The sequence below is a fragment of the Budorcas taxicolor genome, chromosome 7 (genome assembly GCF_023091745.1).
Source record: "Budorcas taxicolor isolate Tak-1 chromosome 7, Takin1.1, whole genome shotgun sequence".
Taxonomy (NCBI): Eukaryota; Metazoa; Chordata; class Mammalia; order Artiodactyla; family Bovidae; genus Budorcas; species Budorcas taxicolor.
Genome location: NC_068916.1, coordinates 94124639 through 94151318, shown reverse-complemented (window position 1 = coordinate 94151318; position 26680 = coordinate 94124639). Strand labels below are relative to the sequence as shown.

The window sequence follows — 26680 nt, the reverse complement described above, 5'->3', positions numbered from 1 at the left end:
TGATCTGGGATGGATGATGGAGATCCCAAGTGAAGTGACGGGCATGGAATCAGTGTGACTTTGTGACTAAACAGTCAGATATGGGTGACAAGGGAGAGGGGAGGATACTGATTTGGGAGTGGGTGGTGGGGCTGTTCACCTCAGTAGTAATGGAAACCTTGGACTTTGTGATTGCTGTTATCTTCTTAGGGATAAAGGAAAGCCCCCTCTGCACAGCTGGATGGTATCATCTGGCAGAAGCCCAAGTCAGAATGCATAAACCTAAGGAAGCTGTTCTTTCATGCAATCAAGGTATTCCTGACATCTTTAAGGGTGGCCAACCCTGCTGCTTCTTGTCTTAAGGAAGAATGATGATGGTGCTTTATTTTGTATTCTGAGTTGACAGCTAATTTAAATTTTATTGGGGAGAGTAAAAAAAAGCCCATCAAGTCTGTATGCATGTCTACTATTATATTTATTTTTAAACCGACAGTGAGTATTTTTCCAAGGTTACCTATAGTTGGAATTTTGATAAAGTCAATTTAGGCTTGTGTGGTGATGCTCCATGTAATAGGGAAGTTTCTTGTGTGTTCTACAACCTTCACTCCAGTGTAGCTTCTTGATTCCTCTAATGTAGATAATAAGACAAGGAAAGGTATCTTTGAGCTTATTTGAATATGTTCACATGGGTCAGATGTGGGTGTCAGAAATCATGAAAGCGATTCACTGCTCTTGACCTAGTTGGTGACCTTACTTCTGCAGCTGAGAAATAATTTACCAAGGTTTGTCCTAATTTAGCTTCTTTACCCTTCCCTTAACTTTAATGGGCTGTTTTTGTGATAGATGCTTTGGCTAAGGGTTAACCTCTGTTATTTAGCAAATATAGACAGCCATTGTTTTGTTTCAGGTTGTTCAGTTTTATTATATGTTATGTGAAGATAGAGGTTTTAAATTTTGATCTGTTTTAAATTCAGGTATTTTCATAAAGAGTTCAGGGAAGAATTTTTATTTAGCTTTGAATTGTTCTTCATGTATGTTATTTCAACAGTTTATTCTTACTGTACCTGTAGTTTGTTATGTTACCGTTAAAAATAAAAGTGAAGTGTTTTGGTTGTCTTCATTCAGCTCTCTTTCCTTTTGTCAGCTCTGAAGAATATAGATAATCTTGGTGTGTCTGGTGGCAGTCTGCATCAGAAGAATCTTTGTCTTCGTTTGAAAGCAGAGGCTTTGATTAAACTCTCAGATTATGAATCTTCAGAGGAAGCAATTCATACTCTTGATCAGGTAGTCTTATCATTGAATTTTCCCTTCATTATTAATATTTAGTTTCTGGTCAACTGGGCATCAGCCATTCTCTCCTTGCCACAAATAGTTACTTAGAAAAATTTTGTGTTAGAGGTATGAATTCACTAAATCTGCACTTCTGTAAGTTATTTACACACTTGGAAACTCCTCAAGTTATTTGTTTGCTTCTTGGTTAAGTGCTTACAATGTTTTTCTTATGATGCAGTTTCTTTCTTATTCTCGCTTTTATCCTCCTTTTCACTTTTTGCCCTCTGGGGTTATCACTACTTGATTATTATTAATTTGAAATTCTAAATTTTGCCCTTCAGATAATATTTCATAGATTATTGACAAGAATTATTAAAGACACTAGTAGTTTCATGATGCCTTTAAAGATATTTTTCAGATAAAGGCAATTTTTTTGTAAAATTGAAATTATATCACCCAGTATATTGCAGAATTTTTAATTTTTGTAAAAAAAGTCCTTGTTTTGTATATTTCTGAGGGCTTTGCATTTCATAGTATTTCTTTAAAATTAGAACAGCTGTCAGAATCCTTCAAGACCTAGTATCTTATTTTCTTGTTTCTACTTGTCTTCTTGTCTTCATCAACAGTGTGTTTTGTGTGGATGCTTCGGAAAGGTCTTTCCATGGTTGTTTGTTTTTTTTTTTTACAAAAAAGAAAAGATGAGTTTTTGGAAGAACTGGTGGAATCCAAGTCTGAGACAGAAAATGTACAAGAAGAGCCCAGAACATCTTATAATGCAAGAAATCAAAGAAATTATAAATGGTTATTAGAATTATCTCCAAAGGGTTCAGGAGCTAGCATGCATTGATTTTTGCAGACTAAAGAGGGGATGCTTTGGGAACTAGTAACTGCAGTAGATGAAAAGACATCATTTATATTTAAATCCTTACGTTAATGTTGATACCAAAAAAATCAATGAAGCATCCTCAATAAAGTGCATCTTTGAAGGATGCTAAGGAAGCAGTTAGAATGAAAAAAGTACCCTTTGTGTCCTTTATGAACTGTTCCTCAGAATAATCAAATAGATAATGAGAGAAGAATCTTCTCTTTGTTAAATTATGCCACTGAGTAAGGAAAGAAGGAATGATAAAATCAGGAAATCACTATTTTACAGTCTGAAATGGATTAAAACATCATGAGAAAAAAGACAACTAGACGTAACCTGGTGCAGGTACACACGAGGTATTCTTGCCAGAGCATCAAACCTAATCAGATCAAACTTCTAGACCTACTGATTTATACAAGATACAGGGGATCAGGTAACATGTCAGTACCATGAGAATATATTCATCAAATGCCAGACTCGGAGAAATGATGACAGTGGCCTGTATTTTCGATAGTAAGGGAGGAAAAAAAAGAGATGGAAGAGAAGTCTATAAATTAAAAGAGACTTAAGAGACATATATCAACCAGTTGAAATGTATGCCCCTTATTTAGATTTGATTAAAACAAATTGTTTAAGTATTTTATGAGACAAATGATAAATTTGAACACTGGCTAATTATTTGATGTTAAGGATGTATTATTGGTTTTGCATATGTGTTTATGATGGTAGTGTATTATGTTATTAAAAATAAATTTATTTATTAGATATAGATACTGAACTGTGAAGTGAAAATTTATAATTTGGGGGTAATCTAAGCAGGAGTTTGATGAAATGAGTAGAAAGACAGATGGTAAAAGATTGGCTTTGAGTTAATAATTTTGAAACTGAATGATAAGTAGATGTGTGTTTATTATGCTATTCTCTAACTTTGATATATTTGAAATTTTCTTTAATGAAAAGATTACAAAGAATGAAAGTGTTAATAGTGATAGAAATCAGGACCTCTATCTGAGTCTTTATACTTTGATCATAAAGCAAACTCTGCTGCACTGTGTTGTGGGAGATTTATAGCAATTCTTTAAATTATTTTCTAGGTTTCTGATGCAAATAATATACCAGGACTTTTGGTTCTCAAAGGCTTGGCCTATCTGAACAAGGGCTCATTAGATGAAGCTTCGAAGGTTGGTGTTTTCATTTAAGCTGAATTTTTAAGTTAAAAATTATTTTTGTCTGGATATGGGATTGATAGATATATACTTTATAGATTATGGAAGACCTTCTCTCTTCTTACCCTGACCTAACTGAAGCACATGCCCTGGAGGCTTTGATTCATTTTACCAAAAAGGACTATCTACAAGCAGAAAAATGGTGAGGATATATTTAGATTGCTCATAAATCTAGACATGTCTTAATTTATTATTTCTGGAAAATTCGAACCGAAGGAATTTGATAAAGATTTTCATTGTTGTTTTTGTTGTTGCTAAGCTGTGTCCAACTCTGTCATCCCGTGGCTTGTTGGCTCCTCTTTTCTCCACTCTCTTCTGGAGTTTGCTCAAATTCATGTCCAGATAAAGATCTAGTTTTGCATAAATTTGCTCTTTGTAAGCTTTACTATTTTTAAAAAATGTATTTTTTTTATATAGCACAGTAACTATGGAAAATTTCATGGTGGATTTTTGAAATCTCATTAGCTAATCATAATGTTCAATAAGTATGTGTAACTGTTTGGTTTTAAGTTCTTCTTTAAGTCTTTTTTTTTTTTTCTTTATGGTTTAAATCCTAAGTCCCAGTATTAATTGCTTAAGTCATGTCTGACTCATCGCGGCCCCATGGACTGTAGCCCACCAGGCTCCTCTGTCCATTGAATTTTTCAGGCAAGAATTCTGGAGTGGATAGCCATTCTCTTCTCCAGAGGATCTTGTGGACCCAGGGATCAAACCTGGGTTTCTTGCACTGCAGCGGGTTCTTTACCGACTGAGCCACAGAGGAAGCCACAGCTTGTTTCTAGTTTGACATCCTGAATCACTCAAACTTTTAGTGGTCCAGTTAGGGGTCTCCTAATTGTTTCAATCTATCTACCTACCCACCTCCCTATCTAAATATGGCATCCTTCCCTTTTGTGACTTAGTTTTCAGCAAGCTCTTGAAAAAGATGCTGAAGTTGCTGAATATCATTACCAACTTGGGTTAACATACTGGTCCATGGGTGAAGAAACAAGAAAAGATAAAACAAAGGCTCTTACCCACTTTTTAAAGGTAACACATTCTATTATTTAGTTCTTAGTTGAAATGAATTCATTATAAAATCATAAATATTGATAATCAAATAAGTTAGGTACTTAAGATTACTCTTTACTGAAAGAAAACCTTGGAAAACAATATTGCTTTTAGGTAATTCTCCTCTGCTTTTATCAGCATATGAGTCTTACATACTTCTCCATGTTTAACATATATTTTAGGTGTGTAACATCTACAAGTTTTGCATCCCTTTCTTGATTCATAAAGTCAAATTGATGAAATAATAACTCAATTTCACATTTTTTAAAGCAAAGAAATAATATTTTTATGCTTACTTTTCTGTAAGTAGTGATGGCTAGCTTTCATGTCTGCTTTAAATCTTATGTTAAAGGATGTTTTGGCATATTGTATATTTAATTTTTTTCTTTAATCTGTGTATTTGTGTGTGTGTGTTTTTAAAGGGACCCATCCTAACAAACTTTAATATTCTGTAATTATCATTTTTTTTTCAAAGGCTGCCAAACTGGATCCATACATGGGCAAAGTTTTCTCCTATTTAGGTCATTATTACAAAGATGTAGTAGGTGATAAAAATCGGGCCCGTGGATGTTATAGGAAAGCTTTTGAATTAGATGACACCGATGCTGAATCTGGAGCTGCAGCAGTTGACTTAAGTGTCGAGCTTGAAGAGATGGTATGTCTAATAATTTAAACACTTTTGTCTTTTATTTTATTCTGAGTATAGAAGTAGAAATATTTTTATATGTGTATTTGAAAGTTACTTTTTATTTTTAGATGCTATAGAAGTATTTGTGCCACTGCTTATAAATTGAGTAAATTTTTATTGGCAGATATTGAGTTGCTTAATGTTGAAAGTGTGGTTCAGTATATACCAGTTTAAAAAATCAGAAGTGGTAAATGAAAATATATCTGTTTACATAAATGTTCAGTATTTTTTATAATATTTAATATCTCTAATATTAGTCTTTTCTTTTTGTTAGGAAACTGCCTTAGCTATCCTGACAACAGTCACTCAGAAGGCAAGTGCTGGGACGGCAAAGTGGGCCTGGCTCAGGCGAGGCCTGTACTATCTGAAAGTTGGTCAGCATTCCCAAGCAGTGGCTGAGTAAGGCGCCTTTCTATATTTAACTTCTGTTAGCCTCATGTTTCCTTAAATTAAACTCCATTGGTATCCAAAATGAACTGACAAGTTGCCACCCACCAGATTGTATTTTACTTGAAGAAGTAGCAGAATTTATTTATGGTTTATTGGCTGTTACTATCTGCATGCACTGGAATTACAAAACTGAATTAACTGATGTCCTCATGTTAAGAAGAGAGAGAGACGTCCAGTCAAGTAAAGTCTTAATAGTATCATGTATATAGTAGGTTCTTAGTATAAATTTAAGGAGTGATAATAAGCCAAGGTCAGTATCTTTGTTTTTCTTGTACCTACAAGCATTGTTTTGGGGCAGGAGAGAGATTAGTAGCTTGAAGGGCATTTGGGGCAGCTCATTTTTAGTAGTTTGGCTTGAACCGTGTAAAGAAAATGTATTTGAATCAAAGTTGTTTCTGATTTATGTTAATACCTAGAATACAGGCATTTAAAATTTTCATGGATATGGAATTTGATCTGAAATTAAAAGTATGCCTGTTATTCCCATTTTTCAACTCTCATATTTCTTGGTGAGGGCTTATAGACTGCGATGTTCAGGTGTATACCTGTTCTGGTAGGATAGGAAATTGGAGTTCTCCCACACAGTCAAGGAAAAGAAATTTTGGTGGGCATTTCTTCAAAAAAATTTTATTATCATTCATTCCAAAACTACAATAACATTTCTTACTATTAGAAAATTCACATCATAAAAGGAACAGGTATACCTGCTTTAAATAAATATGGGTTTTCCCTTTTATTCATAAGGGAAACCATGGATATGTGTGATTCAGTTAAATTACTTTGTATTTTCCTTTCAGGTGTGGAAGTAGTTTTATCCCTTTCACTTCTGCTACTCTTTCTTGAAATTCTTAGTTTACAGGCAGCATTAAGGGCAGACCCAAAGGACTTCAATTGTTGGGAGTCATTAGGAGAGGCATATTTAAGCAGAGGTGGCTATACGACAGCCTTGAAATCCTTCACAAAAGCCAGCGAGCTGAACCCAGAATCCACATACAGTGTGTTCAAGGTGGCGGCAATACAGCAAACCCTCGGCAAATACAAAGAGGCGGTAGCTCAGTACCAGCTGATCATTAAAAAGAAAGAAGATTATGTGCCTGCTCTGAAAGGTAATTCCTTTTTAATAGCTCCTTTGACTTTTTGTGATGCCAAAGTATAAAATCCTTGAATAAATTTCTAAATGTATTGAGTAACTTGAAAAGAACTTCTTTAGTCAATCACATGTGTTCAGTAAGAACATTTTATAGGATAGGTTGTTACATAGGTCTGAATCTAGAAAGGTCAGATTTTGTCTTGTGACAGTTAATAAATGGTAGTGTGATAGAGATACAGCTTTTAGATAAATAGCATGATAGGTACTGGATCTAAAAATTAGATCTCTAAAACAGGAATTTTCCTACTCTTGTATTTTGATAATTAATTCACTATATCCTCAGAATATCTTAAAAGGTTTTAGTTACTTTGTAAGTTATAGAACCTCATTTTTTTCAATTTTTGAACTTTAGAGGCAACTTTCATTGTTTGTAATTATCTAAATTAATTTTAGTTCCTTTATAGGTATCTATTCCTTCTTATTTTTGTAATTTAAAGTAAAACACCACCACCCATATTTTATTACTTTTTAAATGATTATTTCTAACCATTAAAAAAAGCACTGGAGTTCACTGTATTTGCTTTCCTCCATTTCTTTTTCCTTTTTAAAGAATCAGTGGGGAGTTTAATTCAGAAGTGTTGTATGTCATAAGTGACATGTAACTTAGACCATGAAACCCTTTAAAAAATATTTTATGAAATTCCTTAACAGAAGGAGAATTCACACTTATTAAATGTTTACTAGGCAATTTAGGAAATTGCTATTTCTTTTAATTTTTATAGTATGAACGTGAAAATCACTCAGTCATGTCCGACTCTTTGCAACCCCATGGACTGTACAGTCCATGGAATTCTCCAGGCCAAGAATACTGGAGTGAGTAGCCTTTCCCTTCTCCATGGGATCTTCCCAACCAAGGGATTGAACCCAGGTCTCCTGCATTGCAGGTGGATTCTTTACCAGTCGAGCCACAAGGGAAGCCCAATGAATATTTTGAATGTAGAGAGATCAAATCTTGTTTCACGACACCAGATGATAATAATGTGATAGCAGGTAGCACCATATTAGGTATTTATGAAGTAATATCCCCATTTTCAAAGATAAGATTTTAAGAGGTAAGTAATTTGTTGAAAATCATGAGAATTCGTAGGTTTCGTAGATATTATCTTTTGATACATGTTTACTCCAACAGAACCCTGCCATTTGAATTCTTCAATAAATGTATGCAAGACCATGCTTAAAGATACTGTTTATAAAATACCATTAAATTTTGTCTGTAATATTATACTAATAAATTTATTTGATGTTCATTTTCAGTGTTTCTTTTACATATTTTAACAACTACAAACTTACCTGATTTTAGGTTTGGGTGAATGCCACCTCCTGTTGGCAAAAGCAGCTCTGGTCGATTATCTTGATGGGAAAGCTGTAGACTACATAGAGAAAGCACTGGAATATTTTACTCGGTTAGTATTATTATTTATTGTGTTTGTTTTTTTGGTATTATAATAAAGTCAAATTATAAAATCATTCTCTGTTTATCCTATTATCTATAGCAGTCATTATTCAGAATCGCAAACATAAAGAATGACAGACTAACCAATTAATTCTGCAACATACCTATTGTATTGATTTTGCGCTGGGGAACAGATATAGTTTCTTGCTTTTCGCAGCTGGAATGCTGGATGCGTAGAGAAGAGTGGGAAGGAAGAAGTAGCTAGTGGAGTAGCAGCTTGGGTACCACTGTGTTCATGTTCTCTTTCAGGAGACCTAGAGGTACAAGTATCTAATTGGAACTGGTTGGTAAATGGCATTTTAGGTGTACAACTGGCCTTACAGTCAGTAGTTAGAGCCTGTGTTAGACTTATGGGTAGGACTAAAGGTGAAGTAGCAGTCTGATTGTTCCTGGAGAGAATTTGTGTAGGAAAAAAAGTGGTATCTAATAACAAGAAAGAAGACAGAAAATGTTTCAGCAACTCTGGTTATTTTATGAAACTATATTCATTATTTAAGTGGAATGTTATTTGTGATAGATGGCTATAAAAGGTACACAAGTTAGATGCAGAATTAATTTTTTTGCTCTTAAACATCTTTATTGTGCTTCACTTCCCTTCTTTTCCTACTTGCCTTCTCCTCTGTCTGATTGATTTCCTTGCTCTTGAATTGATTTGCTTTGAATATGAACCACATTTGAAGTAAAAGCTTCACTCTTTTTTCTCCCTCTGATTTGTGTACTTTCTTTTCAAGTCTTTCATAACACTTAAAACTCTTTCCATAGAGAATGGTATTGTGAACAGGGTGTAATTTGTTTGAACTAGCACTTAAGGGTAAATGTGAGCCTTTGATTGATGATGCTTCAGCTCCAAATACTGCCTTTCTGAGTGGAGAATTTTGTTCTGGATACCATGTAGCACTCACAACTAATTACAAGCAGTTATATAGAACTTTTAAAGTGATAGCCCCAAGTTTGTATTTACTTCTATACTTGAATGTTCACATGACTTCAATTCTTGTGTAAGGGCAATAGAAGTTATTTTACTTTACAGATATTTTATTTTTTACTGAACTTAAAAGGAGATAAGAGTTTGGGTTGTTAAAACTGCCAGTGATTCTCTTCTTTTTTTCCTCTCTGTTTTCACCTTTCCTGCTGTCAATTTTTAAAACTGCTCTAAGACACTTAGGCAAAGGAGCTACAAATAGTATTGCCCTTCCTCCCGATCCTCACGTTGGGCTTTTAGTGATGACTTCAATAATTTATCTTGTTTCTCAGAAAGACATTGGAAAATGATTTTTGGCTGGACTCCATGAGTAGAAAAGGCTATGAACAATGTTCCATCTGCTTGTCCATCTGCCAGCAACATAGCTGTTTGTGATGGCTGATTACCAAGACTTGGCTTAATTATGCAATTGCTATGTTTTATTTATAAGATTTTGAGAAAAGTGAAGAGAATGAATAGCAGAGATTTTCTCATTCTAAAAAGAAGTGCCCTTTGCTACCATAGTTAATATTTTTATTTATTTTTTGAGCTTGTCCACTGAGTCTTACTTCCTTCAATAAATAGGGATTTTTCACACTTTCATATTTAGATTTTTGGTATCCTTGAACTCAGAAAGTAAAACTCCTTTGGATCACCAAATATATTTGCTATGTTATACATTTGCTAGTTCTTTTTTTTTAAATTTGAGGTCAATCAACCAAAACCTAAGTTTATGATAATCAACTAAGAGAGATTTACTGACTTTAATGGTTTGGTTTTTGTTTAAATAGACAAACACAGAAAGCAAATTTAAAAGATCCAGTATTAAAGGTAAATTTTAATGGTCCTGGATAATTTATTGATTTATTTATGGGATTTCTGCTGCTTCTAAGAAAAATGATAACAAATACCAAAGAAATGTTTGCACAGTTTCTGTCACTCAAAACAATTCCTTCTCCTTCCCCTCTTCCTTTCTTCTTAAAAAGGAGGTAAGAAGATATAGATGTTAGTAAATTCAGTAAAGCATTTCCTGCATTTAATTAAGGAACTAAAGACTGTATATATGTACACTTTCCTGTTTTAATTGTATGTAGTAGTGAGGGAGATAAATGCCATACTTTTTGGTAATAATTTTTAAGCATCACAGTTTCTTTTTTTTAGGGCTCTGCAGCATCGGGCTGATGTGTCTTGCCTTTGGAAGCTAGTTGGGGACGCTTGTACCAGTCTGTCTGCTGTCTCACCATCTAAAGTGAATGTCAGTGTCTTAGGAGTCCTTCTAGGTCAGAAAGAAGGAAAACAAGTATTAAAGAAAAATGAGCTCCTCCATCTTGGAGGAAGGTAATTTACAAAGATGGTCATTTGATGACATTCAAATTAGAACGTCATAACAAAACATAACATTCACTTTTATATTTCCATAGATGTTACGGTCGTGCATTAAAACTGATGTCTACGTCTAATACGTGGTGTGACCTTGGAATTAATTATTATCGCCAAGCACAACATCTAGCAGACACAGGCAGCAACACAGATGACCTTCAAGAGTTGTTGGAGAAATCTATGCATGTATGATTTTGAGAAATTTTTTATAAACTTTTTTTTAAAAAACTAAGGTCTTTTCTGAAAGATGCTTTTAATAAAGTAAATACTAGAGTGTTTTCACATAAACTCACAGTTATCTGTATATAAATACTGATATTCCGAGAAATGAAATGTATCTAATTTTACTTTTCAGTGTCTGAAAAAAGCTGTGAGACTTGACAGTAATAATCACTTATACTGGAATGCTCTTGGTGTAGTTTCCTGTTATAGTGGTAAGAATTGAGTTAACACTTAAATATTTTTAGATTGTTTTAGACAATAAAGTTCAGTTTTATCAAAGTCTGTATTTTTCAGGTATTGGAAATTATGCCCTTGCTCAGCACTGTTTCATCAAATCAATCCAGTCAGAACAAATTGTGAGTGTTCTGTGTCTCTGTCTATGAAAAAGAACATCGAAATGTACTGTTAATAATTTTCTGAGACTGCTGTGTAGACAAGGGACCTAATTTTATTTGTTTTTTAGAATGCTGTTGCATGGACCAACTTGGGAGTGTTATACCTTGCAAATGAAAAAATTGAGGTAAATACTGTATTGTCTGCTTTGTTGTTTTGTAAGTAAAGAACGTTTTCTATGTATGATCTCTTCATAATAACTAAGCTTCTTGTGGAGAAATACTTTGCACGTTGTTAATCTATCTAGCGTTCTCGCTGATATGCTAGATGTTGGATAGCATTTACTTTACTATATTGAACATTGAACGTGTAAGATTTGTTTTCCTTTCCATGTCCCCAGAAATTTCTGGTTTTATAATTACGTTGTATTTTCATTTAGAGATTAAACAATTTTATTATGAATTATTTGGGTGTTTTTCTTTTTATCTTTCATACATGTCTTAGGGGTGGGATGATGAAGTAAGGGCAATGATTAGTACTCTTTAGAAACTTAAATTTAACCCTTGCTTTGGTGATTTAGATTCGCTTTTAACAGATATTAATCCCTTTATATGTTCGGTGTACTTTGTCATACTCGAACAGTTGTATGTTAGAGAATTGGAGCTACAGTAATGGGGAGCCTGTTTGTGGGTCTTGTTTTCTCCTCAGGTGGTAAAGAATCCACCTGCAATGCAGGAGACCTTGGTTTGATTCCTGGGTCAGGAAGATCCGCTTGAGAAGGGATTCAGTCCAGTGTTCTTGGGCTTCCCTGGTGGCTCAACTGGTAAAGAATCTGCCTGCAGTGTGGGAGGCCTGGGTTTGATCCCCACATTGAGAAGATCCCCTGGAGAAGGGAAAGGCTACCCACTCCAGTGTTCTGGCCTAGAGAATTCCATGGGCTCTACTGGATCTGTAGATAATAGCAGTCTATACTGTTTTGTGTTTCAGCCAGTATATTGAATATCATCCTTTAAAAATAGCTCAGTGATATTCTCAGGGATACATGAAGTCTCTGCAAAGACTGCTTTGGAAGACTGAAAATAAAGTGAAGAAAAATACTAATTTGGATCTTAAAATATGTGAAAATATTTTTAAAAAATTTAAGCGAAGCCAAGTCTTAGTTAATAAGCTATGACTGTGGTTTTATGGTAGTGTTGCCTGTGAGCCTACGTTCTCGTAAGGAAGAAAAGACAATATCAGCCATGCAGAGATTATTGGGAAAACAGTGTAAAGCTATTATAAGCTATTCTTCATAGCAGAAAAAAGAAAAAAAAAAAAACGTGATTTAAAGTGTCTAAGTGGGGTATCTTGAAAGTTTCCTAAATGTTTAGTGCAGATTTATGTTAGCCATTCCTTTTCACCCACTAGCAGTTCTCAGACCGTACTGGTTGTTATTAATAGTTTTATGTTCCCAGTTAAGGCAAGGGGAATAGATACAGTCTTCTCTAAGTATTTCCATTAAACCTGTGTTGTGGTAGTTGCTCAGTCATGTCTGAGTCTTTGTGACCCATGGACTGTAGCCCTCCAGGCTCCTCTGTCCACAGGATTCTCCAACCAGGAATACTGCAGTGGGTTGCCATTTCCTTCTCTAGGGGATCTTCCCAACCCCTAGATTGAATCTAGGCCTCCTGCACTGCAGGCAGACGCTTTACCGTCTAAGCCACCTGGGAGGCCCTCCGTTAAACCTGTGGATTAGCAAATAGCTGGGTGAAGGACTGAAAATTTTGCAGACCAAGAGGTAGACACCTGCGGTGCCCTTTCATTGAGGACCAGAATTCCCAAGCCTGTAGAGAAATCTGTTGTATCCAGAACTCTTTTGCACATGCTCAGTCGCTGAATTGTGTCCAAGTCTTTACAACCCCATGGACTGCAGAGTGCCAGACTCCTCTGTCCATGTAATTCTCCAGACAAGAATACTGGACTGGGTTGCCATTTCCTTCTCCAGGGGATCTTCCTGACCCAGGGATCAAACCCATGTCTCTTGCATTGGCATCCAGATGCTTTACCACTGAGCCACCTGGGAAGCCTCCAGAACTCTTTTTGGACTAGGTATTTAAGACATTGTTTTAAGTGTTGCTGCACATACACGTGCAAATTGTGCTTAAACAGTGAAGTTTTAGTTCACGGTTTCATTTCTATTTATGTTTACAAGTCTGATTTTTCTTACTCTCTTATGCTTTTTTAATATAAGCGATTTAATATTAGATTTATAAACTGACTATTTTTTTGTCTTTTTTTCCTAGCAAGCTCATGAAGCTTTCAAAATGGCTCAATCCCTTGATCCATCTTATTTAATGTGCTGGATTGGACAAGTAAGATACATAACATATAGTTATTAATAACCTGTGATACAAATAACCTATTAATAGAAAGTGGTATCAGTTCAGTTCAGTCGCTTAGCCATGTCCAACTCTTTGCAACCCCATGGACCCCAAAAGTTTAGATTTTTGTACTGCCAAATAGGAATCAAGTTACTAGTCTGAGTCTGTCATGGACTAATTGTTTTAACTTATCAACTGCTGGATTTCACTTTTCACACCTGGAGAAGAAGGGGATTGGTCTGAGTGGCCTCCTGGGTTTTGTGTCTTTCAGTTCAGAGAATAGTGGGAGCATCACCCGTAGTAGAAAATCAGTAATCAGTGATTCAGTTCAGTACAGTTCAGTCGCTCATTTATGTCTGACTATTCGCGACCCCATGGACTGCAGCACACCAGACCGGCCTGTCCATCACCAAATCCCGGAGTTTACTCAGACTCATCTCCATTGAGTCAGTGATGCCATCCAACCATCTCTTGTCCTCTTTTCCTCCCGCCTTCAGTCTTTCCTAGCATCAGGGTCTTTCCAAATGAGTCAGCTCTTCGCATCAGGTGACCAAAGTGTTGGAGTTCCAGCTTCAGCATCAGTCCTTCCAGTGAATATTCAGGACTGACTGATCTCCTTTAGGATGGACTGGTTGGATCTCCTTGCAGTCCAGGGGACTCTCAAGAGTCTTCTCTAACACCACAGTTCAAAGTATCGATTCTTTGGCGCTCAGCTTTCTTTTTAGTCCAACTCTCATATCCATACATGACTACTGGAAAAACCATAGCCTTGGACCTTTGTGGGAAAGTAATGTCTCTGCTTTTTAATATACTGTCTAGGTTGGTCATAACTTTCCTTCCAAGGAGTAAGCATCTTTTAATTTCATGGCTGCATTCACCATCTACAGTGATTTTGGAGCCCCCAAAAAGAGTCAGCCACTGTTTCTACTGTTTCCCCATCTATTTGCCATGAAGTGATGGGACCAGATGCCATGATCTTCGTTTTCTGAATGTTGAGCTTTAAGCCAACTGTTTCACTTTCATCAAGATGCTCTTTAGTTCTTCTTCACTTTCTGCCATAAGGGTGGTGTCATCTGCATATCTGAGATTATTGATATTTCTCCCGGCAATCTTGTTTCCAGCTTGTGTTTCTTCCAGCCCAGCGTTTCTCATGATCTACTCTGCATATAAGTTAAATAAGCAGGGTGACAATATACAGCCTTGATGTACTCCTTTTCCTATTTGGAACCAGTCGGTTGTTCCATGTCCAGTTCTGACTGTCACTTCCTGACCTGCATATAGGTTTCTCAAGAGGCAGGTCAGGTGGTCTGGTATTCCCATCTCTTTCAGAATTTTCCACAGTTTATTGTGATCCACACAGTTAAAGGTTATGGCATAGTTAATAAAGCAGAAATAGGTATTTTTCTGGAACTCTCTTGCTTTTTCAAAGATCCAGTGATGTTGGCAATTTGATCTCTGGTTCCTCTGCCTTTTCTAAATCCAGCTTGAACATCAGGAAATTCATGGTTCACATATTGCTGAAGCCTGGCTTGGAGAATTTTGGGCATTACTTTACTAGCATGTGAGATGAGTGCAATTGTGCAGTAGTTTGAGCGTTCTTTGGCATTGCCTTTCTTTGGGATTGGAATGAAAACTGACCTTTTCCAGTCCTGTGGCCACTGCTGAGTTTTCCAAATTTGCTGGCATATTGAGTGCAGCACTTTCGCAGCATCATCTTTTATGATTTCAAATAGCTCAACTGGAATTCTGTTGCCTGCACTAGCTTTGTTCATAGTGATGCTTCCTAAGGCCCACTGGACTTCAGATTCCAGGATGTCTGGCTCTAGGTGAGTGATGACCCCATCATAATTATCTTGGTCATGAAGATCTTTTTTGTATAGTTCTTCTGTGTATTCTTGCCACCTCTTCTTAATATCATCTGCTTCTGTTAGGTCCATTTCTGTCCTTTATTGAGCCCATCTTTGCATGAAATGTTCCCTTGATATCTCTAATTTTCCTGAAGAGATTTCTAGTCTTTCCCATTCTGTTGTTTTCCTCTATTTCTTTGCATTGATTGCTGAGGAAGGCTTTCTTATCTCTCCTTGATAGTCTTTGGAAGTCTATATTCAGATGCTTATATCTTTCCTTTTCTCCTTTGCTTTTCTCTTCTCTTCTCTTCACAGCTATTTGTAAGGCCTCCCCAGACAGCCATTTTGCTTTTTTGCATTTCTTTTCCATGGGGATGGTCTTGATCCCTGTCTCCTGTACGATGTATGAATCCCCATCCATAGTTCATCAGACACTCTTATCAGACCTAGTCCCTTAAATCTATTTCTCACTTCCACTGTATAATTGTAAGGGATTTGATTTAGGTCATACCTGAGTGAACTAGTGGTTTTCCCTACCTTCTTCAATTTAAGCCTGAATTTGGCAATAAGGAGGTCATGATCTAAGCCACAGTCAGTTCCCGGTCTTGTTTTTGCTGACTGTATAGAGCTTCTCCATCTTTGGCTGCAAAGAATGTAATCAGTCTGATTTCAGTGTTGACCATCTGGTGATGTCCATGTGTAGAGGCCTCTCTTGTGTTGTTGGAAGAGGGTATTTGCTATGACCAGTGCGTTCTCTTGGCAAATCTATTAGCCTTTGCCCTGCTTCATTTTCTACTCCATGGCCAAATTTGCCTGTTACTCCAGGTGTTTCTTGATTTCCTGTTTTTGCATTCCAGTCCCCTGTAATGAAAAGGACATCTTTTTTGGGTGTTAGTTCTACAAGGTCTTGTAGGTCTTTATAGAACTCTTCAACTTCAGCTTTTTCAGCAGTACTGGTTGAGGCATAGACTTGGATTATCATGATATTGAATGGTTTGCCTTGGACACAAACAGAGATCATTCTGTTGTTTTTGAGATTGCATCCAAGTACCGCAATTTGGACTCTTGTTGACTACGATGGCTACTCCATTTCTTCTAAGGGATTCCTGCCTGCAGTAGTAGATATAATGGTCATCTGAGTTGAATTCACCCATTCCAGTCCATTTTAGTTCACTGATTCCTAGAATGTCGACGTTCACTCTTGCCACCTCCTGTTTGACCACTTCCAATTTGCCTTGATTCATGGATCTGACATTCCAGGTTCCTATGCAATATTGCTCTTTACAGCATCGGACTTTGCTTTTGTCACCCACAACTGGGTGTTGTTTTTGCTTTGCCTCCATGCCTTCATTCTTTCTGGAGTTATTTCTCCGCTGATCTCCAGTAGCATATTGGGCAGCTACTGACCTGGGGAGTTCATCTTTCAGTGTCCTATCTCTTTGCCTTTTCATACTGTTCATGGGGTTCTCAAGGCAAGAATACTGAAGTGGTTTGCCATTCCCTTCTCCGGTGGACCACATTTTGTCTGCTTCTGTTAGGTCCATACCATTTATGCCCTTTATTGTGCCTCATTTTACTAAAACTCAAAATCCAAGGAAAAGCGTGAGGTAAACATTTTGAGTACTTTGATGCATATATATCTTTAATTTTACATTCATTCATATCAGTGATACATAGTCAGTGATTAGGTATCTTCTATTGTACTTTGGCTTTTGGGTCTGATTCTAGTTAATTGGGTGAAGCTCCCAGAGTTAGAAAAGGCAAACTCCTGTTCCCATTAGCTGTGGTAGCATTTGAGAACAGTGGCATTACACAGTAATCTCTGTGTAAGGTTTTGGGCCCTGGGGGCCCGAGAATTTTCATTTCTAACTACTCCCAAGTGAGGACAATGCTGCTGGTCCAGGGACTTAACTCTGAGTAGCACTGATGGAGGTCAGTGGATCTTAGGTGCTCCTCAGAGTCACTTAAGTATTTTTTTTTTTAAATCTTTAAATTATTTTTGGCCTTACAAATAATTTGTTTTAGGAGGTAACTAGTAGACTTAATTAAAATGATGATGATAGAGTGAAGCTTAATATTAATTTCTTGATTAGTAGTGCATGATAATTAAAAAAAAAACCCTGCTTTCTTATAAAAGATAGATGAGCTTGAAATTAATTTTAACTATAATGAAGTCTTACTATTTGAAATCCTGAGGCAGTGTTAAAAATAAACGTGTTGAGACTCTACCCAGATCTATGGAAGCTAGATTTCTAGGGGTGAGATCTCCTTTTTAAAAAGCTTTCCAGCTGAATCTGAGGTGACCCTGTGATTAACCAAGTACCTGTATGTATAGATGGGCCAGTGCGGGGGCACGCTGGGTAGTGAAGGGAGAAGGTAGCATAGCTTTATCAGAATTCTGAGGAATTTCATGTGGCTTATTCCACCACTACCTGATTGCAGTGGAGTTCTTCAAGTGTCTATCAGCTTAAACGCTCATGTAACAAGTCATTCTGGTCCTCTGAGCCATGGAATATGGTAGTCAAGATTGAAAAAGAAATTAACTTTGCTTTTAAGCACAGTTAGAAAAACCTTTGGTTCCTCCAAAAACTCATTTATTATTATTATTAGTAGTAGTAGTATTCCTTTTGAACATATTAAGACCCTCCTTTTTCCTTTTATAGGCTCTAATTGCAGAGACAGTTGGAAGTTATGACACCATGGATCTCTTCAGGCACACTACAGAACTCAGTATGCACGTAAGAATTTGAGTGTTCTTCAGGATTCATTAATGAATAATCTTTTAACTACCCTTGTTGAGAAAACGAATACGTGGTGATGTCAGATGCTGATGATAGCAGTTATCTCTACTCTTTCTTCTTTCTTGAAAAATGGATAAACTCTCGTTAAAGAACTTCAAGCACTGATGAAGAAATGACTTTGGGGTCTAATAGAGGCAGTAGTCATGCAGAATAGAAACAGACTCAAAAAAAAATAAACTGAGATAAACACTAGACTTGGTTGACATTTTTAGATTATTTATGAAGGCATTTAGAAATCTTTTGATTGGTCATTATTTGTTTGACCTATGGGAATGATGCTGAGAATCATACCAAACCATCAGGAGGGACTCTGTTTTCTCCTCTTTATTTATCCCACTTATTTCCTCTATTTAGGTTTGAGGCAAGTGATTTAAATATATTCTTAGTTGTGTTGTATCATAGTGACCTTTTATTTAAAGGCACCTAATAGCTGACTTAGAAGACGAAGAGACGATATTTACTGTATCGAAGTACGTTGTTTTGTTTCTTAATTTTTCTTGGCAGATTTATTACTCTGTGTCTGCTTGTTAACTTTGGCTTTTTTTACAGACTGAGGGAGCAATAGGTTATGCGTATTGGGTCTGTACAACATTGCAAGATAAGAGCAACAGAGACACAGAGCTGTACCGGTATAACATCCTCCAGATGAATGCAATTCCAGCAGCACAAGTGGTCTTGAGTAAATACGTGGGTACGGCACCTGTTATATACCAAGATAAATGAATAATTGTTGAGTTAATTTAAAGAATTTAAAGTTAATTCCAAATTAAATATTAGTTCTTAAGACATGAATTTTCCCTTTTCTCCCCATGAACAAGTATGAAGAAGTCAGGTAAACTGAAAACCAGAAGAGAAATGCAGCATCATTGTAATCTGCAGGCTGGTAATACTCTGCCTGCACTGAGCCTGGGGCATTTGAGGAGAAGGCGATTCGTTTGTAAATGTCAGCACTTTAAGACATTAACGTGTTATGCAGTGTCCCCAAATGAGTGACTTGAATGAATACTTCCTAGAGCCTTACTGAGAAAATGTAGGATCAGAGATTTTACTGATAGGATTCCTTACAGAATGGGAAACATTTGTGAAGGATTCCTTACAGAATGGGAAACATTTGTGAAGGATTTTACATAGAGGTAAGCTGATGCTGAAGCTGAAACTCCAAAACTTTGGCCACCTGACACAAAGAACTGACTCACTTGAAAAGACCCTGATGCTGGGAAAGATTGAAGGCAGGAGGAGAAGGGGGTGACAGAGGGTGAGATGGTTGGATGGCGTCACCGACTCAATGGACGTGAGTTTGAGTAAACTCCGGGAGTTGATGATGGACAGGGAGGCCTGGTGTGCTGCAGTCCACGGGGTCACAAAAAGTCAGACACGACTGAGCGACTGAACTGAACTGAAACATTTAGCTTTCTGCAAAATTCAGATGCCTAGAACAATGAACTTTTTCTGACAGTTGTACATAGCTAGGTTTTTGAGTCTCTGAGGGAGCTGTGTCATATACTCCTTTAGCAAAGTCAACTATATGTGCTTGGCCAAGAAGTATATTAATTTAGAAGCAGAAAGGAGAGAAAGCGGGGATAAGAAAAATGGAGATTTCATTTGTTGCTGACTGTTGGCTTCAGTGTCAGTGTGGATGAAGGGCCTGAATTTCCTCATTCACTTTGACTCAGTTTGGTTACCTTCTCCTTGTGAGATGACTTAAAAATTTTTCAAGAATCACTTTGTGTGATTTTCATCTTATACTGTGAACCTAACTATCACAAAAGATGGGATTGTGCTCCACTTTGTTAAACAGTTCAATAAGAGATTTCCCAGCACAAGTTAAGTAGTTGATAATTCAGGTGCATTTCTTTTTCCTTTGTATACTTCCTTTATAGTTTTTTGATGTTTTTTGACATTAGAATTTCAAGATACTGCATTGAAAGTGCCCAAATCATCTTCTCTTTCTAGTGCACAACACTGATTTTTTTTTTTTTTGAAAAAAAGTGCATAGAAACTGGAAAAGAACCATCAAGATAAATTGTTGCTAAATCTAATCAAGGAAGGTTTATGTGATTAGCCAAAGAACTGAATTTCCTTATAATTTAGATGACTAGTTTTAACATGAGCTCTGATTTTAAATTGTTATACCTTTGGGAATAAAAATGTATTTAAACTTTGAAACATGAATAGAAGCCACGTATAACTATAGATATTCAATAATTTAAAAGAGTTATAGAATGATTACTGGTATTTTATAGTTAAGATAAACTCAACTTCTATTCTTAGCAATGCATGTGACCTCAGGAAATAATCTACTGTTTAAAGTATCAAAAAACTTGAAAACAAAAGTAAAGTTTTTACAAATACAACCATTACATACATATTGAGAAAAGATGTTTTTGGATTTCCAGAGAGAATTCAGAATTATGCTCCAGCTTTCACAATGTTGGGTTACTTAAATGAACATCTCCAGCTGAAGAAGGAAGCAGCAAATGCGTACCAAAGGTAAAGGCTCCCTTAAATTTAAACGTGGTCCTTCTCGGTCAGTTGGCCAATAGAGCCTCATTTTCAAAATGTTCTGATTCCTTTCCTGACCTTTCATTATTTATTATTACTACATTTTGAAGGTGAAAAAATACAGTTCTAAATTTTCAACTGTGTTTTGGTTTCTGTTGCTCAACCTGAGAGAGAAGAAAAAAAATAAAACCAAACAAAAAACCTTCTCAGATTTGTTTTAGAAAAATCTGTTCATTTATAGTTTGTCTTGCTTTATTAAATACATGTGTTTATTCAGATAAGAAGTGAGATTTCAGAAATGAAAAGAAAGTATGTGTTTGTTTAAATCATTTTAATGTTGACTACATAGTGTTTATTCATGCAGTAAATATTTGTTGAACTGCTGCTGTGTGTCATGCAGTGTCCTTGGCCTGGCAATTTAGCAGTGAATTAAAACAAACGTAGGCTCAGTTCTCATGGAGTTCTGGTGGGGGTGAGGTACATGGTAAGCTAATAGACATCTGTGATAGTAACAATTGCTAAGAAAGGAAATCAGAGAAGAGTAAAAGGCCAGACAGTGGAGGGGCAGTGAATTTGAGATAGGGATAAGAGGTAGGTTTCCTGAGCAGGCAGTTGAGGTCTGGCCTAGTTGAAGTTGGCCATAAGTCACTTGGTCCTCAGGGAGAGAGCATTCCAGGCAGAGGGAACAGCAGGAGCAAGTGTTCTGAAGCAGGAGCGGCCTTGACATTGGGGAAACCAGGACAGTGTGCGCGGGGGAGACGACCACCCTGGAGAGTGATGGGAAATGAAATCAACCTGAGGTTTTCCTTCGCTGCAAATTCACTGATCTGTGAATGAGAAAATCACTACTGATCTCATGGGTACTAGATGAAAAGTTAAACAAAAACCTGAATGCCTAACTTCTGTGGTACATCATTGCCCTAAATCAATAGAAACCTGTCAGATAAAAAATAATCAAGGTATCCCAGATGCTTTGCCGTCCTTGTGTAGCTCTCTCTGTAGTTCACAGAAGTGGTCACTAGATGGTACTGAAAGCTGTAGTTATTTTGCCAGGTGTGTGTGGGAAGGTGTGTGTGCGGGGAGGTGTGTGTGGGGGAGATGTTTGTGTGGGGAGGTATGTGTGGGGAGAGGTGTGTGTGGGGAGGTGTGTGTGTTTGGGCGAGAGTGGTGTGGGGGGGTGTGTGGGAAAGAGGTGTGTGTTGGGGGGAGAGGCGTGTGTGTGGGGGAGAGGCGTGTGGGGGGGAGAGGCGTATATAGGGGAGAGGCGTGTGTGTGGGGGGGAGGTGTGTGTGTGTTGGGAGGCGTGTGTCTGTGTGGTGGGGGGAGGCGTGTGTGTGTGTGTGGGGATGCGTGTGTGTTGGGGGGGAGGTGTGTATGTGTGTGGAGGAAGCATGTGTCTGTGGAGGGGAGTCGTATGTGTCGGGGAGAGGTGTATGAAAACCCACAATGCTATTTCTTTGACCACTACAGTAAAGTTACCAATAAAGAAACTGTAGAAATTTGATAGAATACAACAAACAGGATTTTAAACAGAAAAATATGCAATGCTACGTCACTTCAGTCATGTCCAACTCTTTGCCATCCTATGGACCAAAGCCCACCAGGCTCCTCTGTCCATGGGATTCTCCTGGCAGGAATACTGGAGGGGGTTGCCATGCCCTTCTCTAGGGTATTTTCCTGACCTAGGGATGGAACCCTCATCTTATTAGGTCTCCTGCATTGACAGGCCGGTTCTTTACCACCAGTGCTGCCTGGGAAGCCCCTCATAAGTGGAGGAGTAACCATTCCCTTCTCCAGGGGATCTTCCCCACCCAGGGATCGAACCTGGGTCTCCTGCATTGCAGGTGGATTCTTTACCATCAGAGCCACAAGGGAAGCCAAAACAGAGAAACTAGGCAGCTTTAGAATGCTTGCTCCTTTTCCTGGTATACGTTTTAATCACAAATATTGCGAGTCTAACTCTGATTATACCTTTGCCTAAAATTGCAACTCCACAGTCACCTAGGCTTCCCTGATAGCTCAGTTGGTAAAGAATCCGCCTGCAATGCAGGAGACCCCTGTTAGATTCTTGGGTCAGGAAAACCCACTAGAGAAGGGATAAGCTACCCACTCCAGTATTCTTGGGCTTCCCTTGTGGCTCAGTTGTTAAAGAATATGTTTGCAGTGTGGGAGGCCTGGATTCAATCCCTGGGTTGGGAAGATCCTCTGGAGAAGAGAAAGGCTACATTCCAGTATTCTGGCCTGGAGAATGCCATGGACTGTATAGTCCATGGGATCACAAAGAGTCGGACACGACTGAGTGACTTTCACTCCACTTCACAGTCACCTGGATATACACCACTTATTCTTGACTTATTACCACTCTTTGTTTTCTGCCTTAAACAAGTGTTTGTGACTTGAAATTACAAATTAGGTATTAATATAACTGCAGGTAGAGTTTTTACTCTGACAGGTAGTTTACTATTACTATTTCTATAATACTGCCTTGTTTTTCCAGAGAAGGCACTGGCAGCCCACTCCAGTACTCTTGCCTGGAGAATCCCATGGCCGGAGGAGCCTGGTAGGCTGCAGTCCATGGGGTTGCTAAGAGTTGGACACGACTGAGCAACTTCACTTTCACTTCTCACTTTCATGAATTGGAGAAGGAAATGGCAACCCACTCCAGTGTTCTTGCCTGAAGAATCCCAGGGACGGGGGAGCCTGGTGGGCTGCTGTCTATGGGGTCGCATAGAATCGGACACGACTGAGCGACTTAGCAGCAGCAGCCGCCTTGTTTTTCATGTAATATCAAAGGCGTTAAAAGCTTTTCTTGGGTATTTCTCCCTGGCTAATCTTTAAACAGAAAAACAGAAGAAAAAAAAGTATTATTAAATATCCAACTCCTTTAGTTGTTGAGACACTTTCCTGCTTGCCCAGAGGAGACCAGGCATGAGAACGTAGATGGGCTGTCAGCATGTTGTACTATTCTAAACCTCTCAGGACTCCTGATGACTCATTCCCTTCTCTGAATTCAGGGTTGCCTGAGTGTCGTTCTGTATGTAACGCGTAAAGGCACATGAAAGCACTCAATTTCCTAAGTCCCTACCTCGAACTGCTAGTATATAAATAGTTTTAAGAGTGTACTGTGTACATCAAATTCCATGTACTTCAAACGTGTCAAAACTTTAAAACACTGACACTATTGTTTCCCACGTTTGGATTAAATTTTTTGGAATATTTAAAACTCAAGTATGATAAGTGATTTCACATATCAAGAGGCCACTTTATTATTTTCTTAACAGTCTAAAATCTATTAAGTGCTTTTGTGGTACCAATTTAATAAAATATAAATAAGCTATTATGGAACTAGTTAAATAATTGAATGAAAACAAAAATCCATAGGTTGTTAAGGAGGAAGAGTGAAAGAATGCTATTGCACATAGATAATTTTAAATGTTTTGTCCTTTTTTTAAAGGGCAATTTTGTTGTTACAGACTGCAGAAGACCGAGATGCTTATTATGTTACAGTAAGAAATTATGGCAGATTGTTATGGTAAGCATATTTTTCCCCATTGATTTTGTGAATCTGTTGGGTTTTTCTGGTGAAGGCTGTGGAGCTATTGAGTGATGTCCGGTCTCCAGAAGAGCGGGACGAGTGTGAATGAGCACAGTGATGACATCTGCCCAGGGCGCATCACTCCTACCGTCCCAAGCTGTGTTGACAGTTTCCAGTCCCAGCCTCAGTGTCCTTTGGGAGGAGCAGCTTCAGAACTGAGGGTTGTGAGCTAGACAGAAGAGGCAGTTACTCTTTCTGATAGCAGAAGGCTAGTTAATTGAAAGTGGATTCGATTTATTCTGATTTGATGTCTGTTCTTAAACTGGGAGTGGGATTAAGGGTCCAGAAACCCTTTTGAGATAGTACACAAAAATTTTTGTGTGTGCATTTTGAGGATGGCGAGAGAGCAATATAATTTTCTTTAGATTCTCAGTGACTTCTGACTTCAAAAAAGATTTTTTAAAAAGGTAGGAAACCAGTTGTTTCAGAGGATAGAACTAGGTCTGGACAATAGGAGTGTTAATGGGAGGATGGTTTTGGGCTCAAGTTGAGGAGACACACCTCAAATTGAGAGCTGCCCCCAAAATTGAATGTTCCTGTTTGAAACACTTTATTTATTAGACCTATAGTTTGGTATTTTGGTATTAGTACCTACATCTTTTTAAGGAGCTACACAGTAAAAATCAGAGGTAGTCAGTTCTTTTATAACCGTGTAACTGAATCATATCTGGTATCCGTAGATAGAAAAATTTCCCTGTTTTAATTGTTTTTCCTTTTAATTCCTTTAAACTGTGTTTAGAAGTTGATAGAACTGTCACTTCCAAGATTTTGTTGTTCTTTAGAAGCTGTATGGAACAAAGTATCTGTTTGCTTTACATAGATGTTTCATATGATGTAACTATTTTAGAAGAAAATTTATACCTCCCATTAAAAATAGGTCATCTGATTTCTTTTTAGCTTGTTTTTATTGTGAAATATATTAAACATGCAAAATACAGTAATAGAGTATGGAGCATAATTTGGTGAATAGTTAGTTACCCTTCAGATAGAATAGATCTTAAAATTCTGTTGATAGGTTTCAGGTTTCCTTAAAAAGAAAAAAAGTTACAAATAAAGTTGAAGCCCTTGTGTCCTCCAGTCTTTTCTCTACAAAAGTAATCAAATGTTTGAAGATAGTGTTCATTAAAAAAATACTTTAAAAAATACACGTGTGTATCCATAAACATCTAAGGTAGTCTGCTTCCCTTCATTAAATATTTGTCAAAATTTGCGTTTGATTTTTAAATTCTTTTACCTTCATAAATTAATTTTAGAAGCAAATATTGCCCATATTTTTAACTCCGAGCCACTCTTCCAAGATTAAAAAGATTTCCAAAAACAGGTTAAAAATAGAAGCAAGCTTCTGAATATAGTGATACATACCAGAAATAAGAGTCTCAAAGGTACAGTGTGTCTGTTCCAGGTGGTGGAGACATCTCTTTATTTTTAAATAAAAGGTTTTTTGTTGTTGTTGTTATTAAAAGGCATTCTACTTTAGTATTATATGTTGCAGTTTTTACTTTAATTCATATTAAATACAGAGAAAATAATGTTTGATTTTGTGGAATTTTAGTATATCTATATGCCCTTCAAAAAAAATGGATGTGCAGTTTACGCAAAGGCTGGGCTTGATTATAACTTGCTAAGCTTTTCAAAGATGCTAAACTCATGGTCACAGGGTAATTTTTAGCTAATGTATTAAGCTCAAAAATTATTGTAAAGGTCAACTGGAAATTATTTTTATAACTTAAGAGTTTAATTCAAGTTTATTAAAAAAAAAAGCAGTTGTAGTTCAGCAGAGCTGTTCATTTTCACATATAATTTAAAAGAAGCAAAGTGTGAAGTAAATCCCTCTGGTATATCCTATTTGAAATAAGTGGTATGCCTTCTATTTTAATGTAAGTCTTTTCTGCAGCTTTAACACTGAGAGATGAAGTAGGCTAAGTTGTTAAAAGAACCTTAGTATAATTATATTTCTGTATTTTGATGATATAAGCCAAAATGATTTTTGATATTAAAAGTAAGTTATGTTTTGCTTCTTAGTTCCATTGGTGAATATGATAAAGCTATCCAGGCTTTTAAGTCAACACCCCTTGAGGAGTTAGAAGACATCATAGGTTTCGCATTAGCTTTATTTATGAAGGGTCTGTATAAGGAGAGCAGCAAAGGTAAGTATGTTGTGTAAAGCTTAAGGATACATCCTGCTTTTCCAGAGCTGAGAATTTGAATCATAATTTGCTTATACACAGAAAGGTGTAATACTAAGATGTTGGTCGGGACTGTAGTGTTTATTAAAAAATCTGACAAGAGATATAATAGGTACTTTTTATCTGTTCCTTCATTTAGTACATGATGATGAATAGTTCTTCTAGCAGTATTATGAACTGAATGTGACCTTTATTATTTAGATGAGGAAACTGAGACCCAAGATCACAAATGGCCTTCCCTGATAGCTCAGTTGGTAAAGAATCCACCTGCGATGCAGGAGACCCCGATTCGACTTCTAGGTCAGGAAGATCCCCTGAAGTAGGGATAGGCTACCCACTCCAGTTTTCTTGGGCTTCTCT

General features: G+C 37.1%; 1 protein-coding gene across 1 annotated transcript in view; it reads left to right on the top strand.

Annotated features, from left to right (window-relative positions):
• SKIC3 (SKI3 subunit of superkiller complex) overlaps nucleotides 1-26680 on the top strand; it is a 101758-nt gene that overhangs the window by 32278 nt on the left and 42800 nt on the right. Inside the window, exons 11-30 of the mRNA XM_052643318.1 lie at nucleotides 190-291; nucleotides 1124-1263; nucleotides 3211-3297; nucleotides 3381-3484; nucleotides 4245-4371; nucleotides 4868-5047; nucleotides 5355-5479; nucleotides 6383-6636; nucleotides 7981-8083; nucleotides 10256-10432; nucleotides 10516-10660; nucleotides 10830-10908; nucleotides 10991-11052; nucleotides 11160-11216; nucleotides 13312-13380; nucleotides 17900-17974; nucleotides 18587-18728; nucleotides 20434-20527; nucleotides 23994-24071; nucleotides 26157-26281. Coding sequence (XP_052499278.1) covers nucleotides 190-291; nucleotides 1124-1263; nucleotides 3211-3297; nucleotides 3381-3484; nucleotides 4245-4371; nucleotides 4868-5047; nucleotides 5355-5479; nucleotides 6383-6636; nucleotides 7981-8083; nucleotides 10256-10432; nucleotides 10516-10660; nucleotides 10830-10908; nucleotides 10991-11052; nucleotides 11160-11216; nucleotides 13312-13380; nucleotides 17900-17974; nucleotides 18587-18728; nucleotides 20434-20527; nucleotides 23994-24071; nucleotides 26157-26281 — 2325 coding nt within the window. The remainder of the gene's footprint in view (nucleotides 1-189; nucleotides 292-1123; nucleotides 1264-3210; nucleotides 3298-3380; nucleotides 3485-4244; nucleotides 4372-4867; nucleotides 5048-5354; nucleotides 5480-6382; nucleotides 6637-7980; nucleotides 8084-10255; nucleotides 10433-10515; nucleotides 10661-10829; nucleotides 10909-10990; nucleotides 11053-11159; nucleotides 11217-13311; nucleotides 13381-17899; nucleotides 17975-18586; nucleotides 18729-20433; nucleotides 20528-23993; nucleotides 24072-26156; nucleotides 26282-26680) is intronic.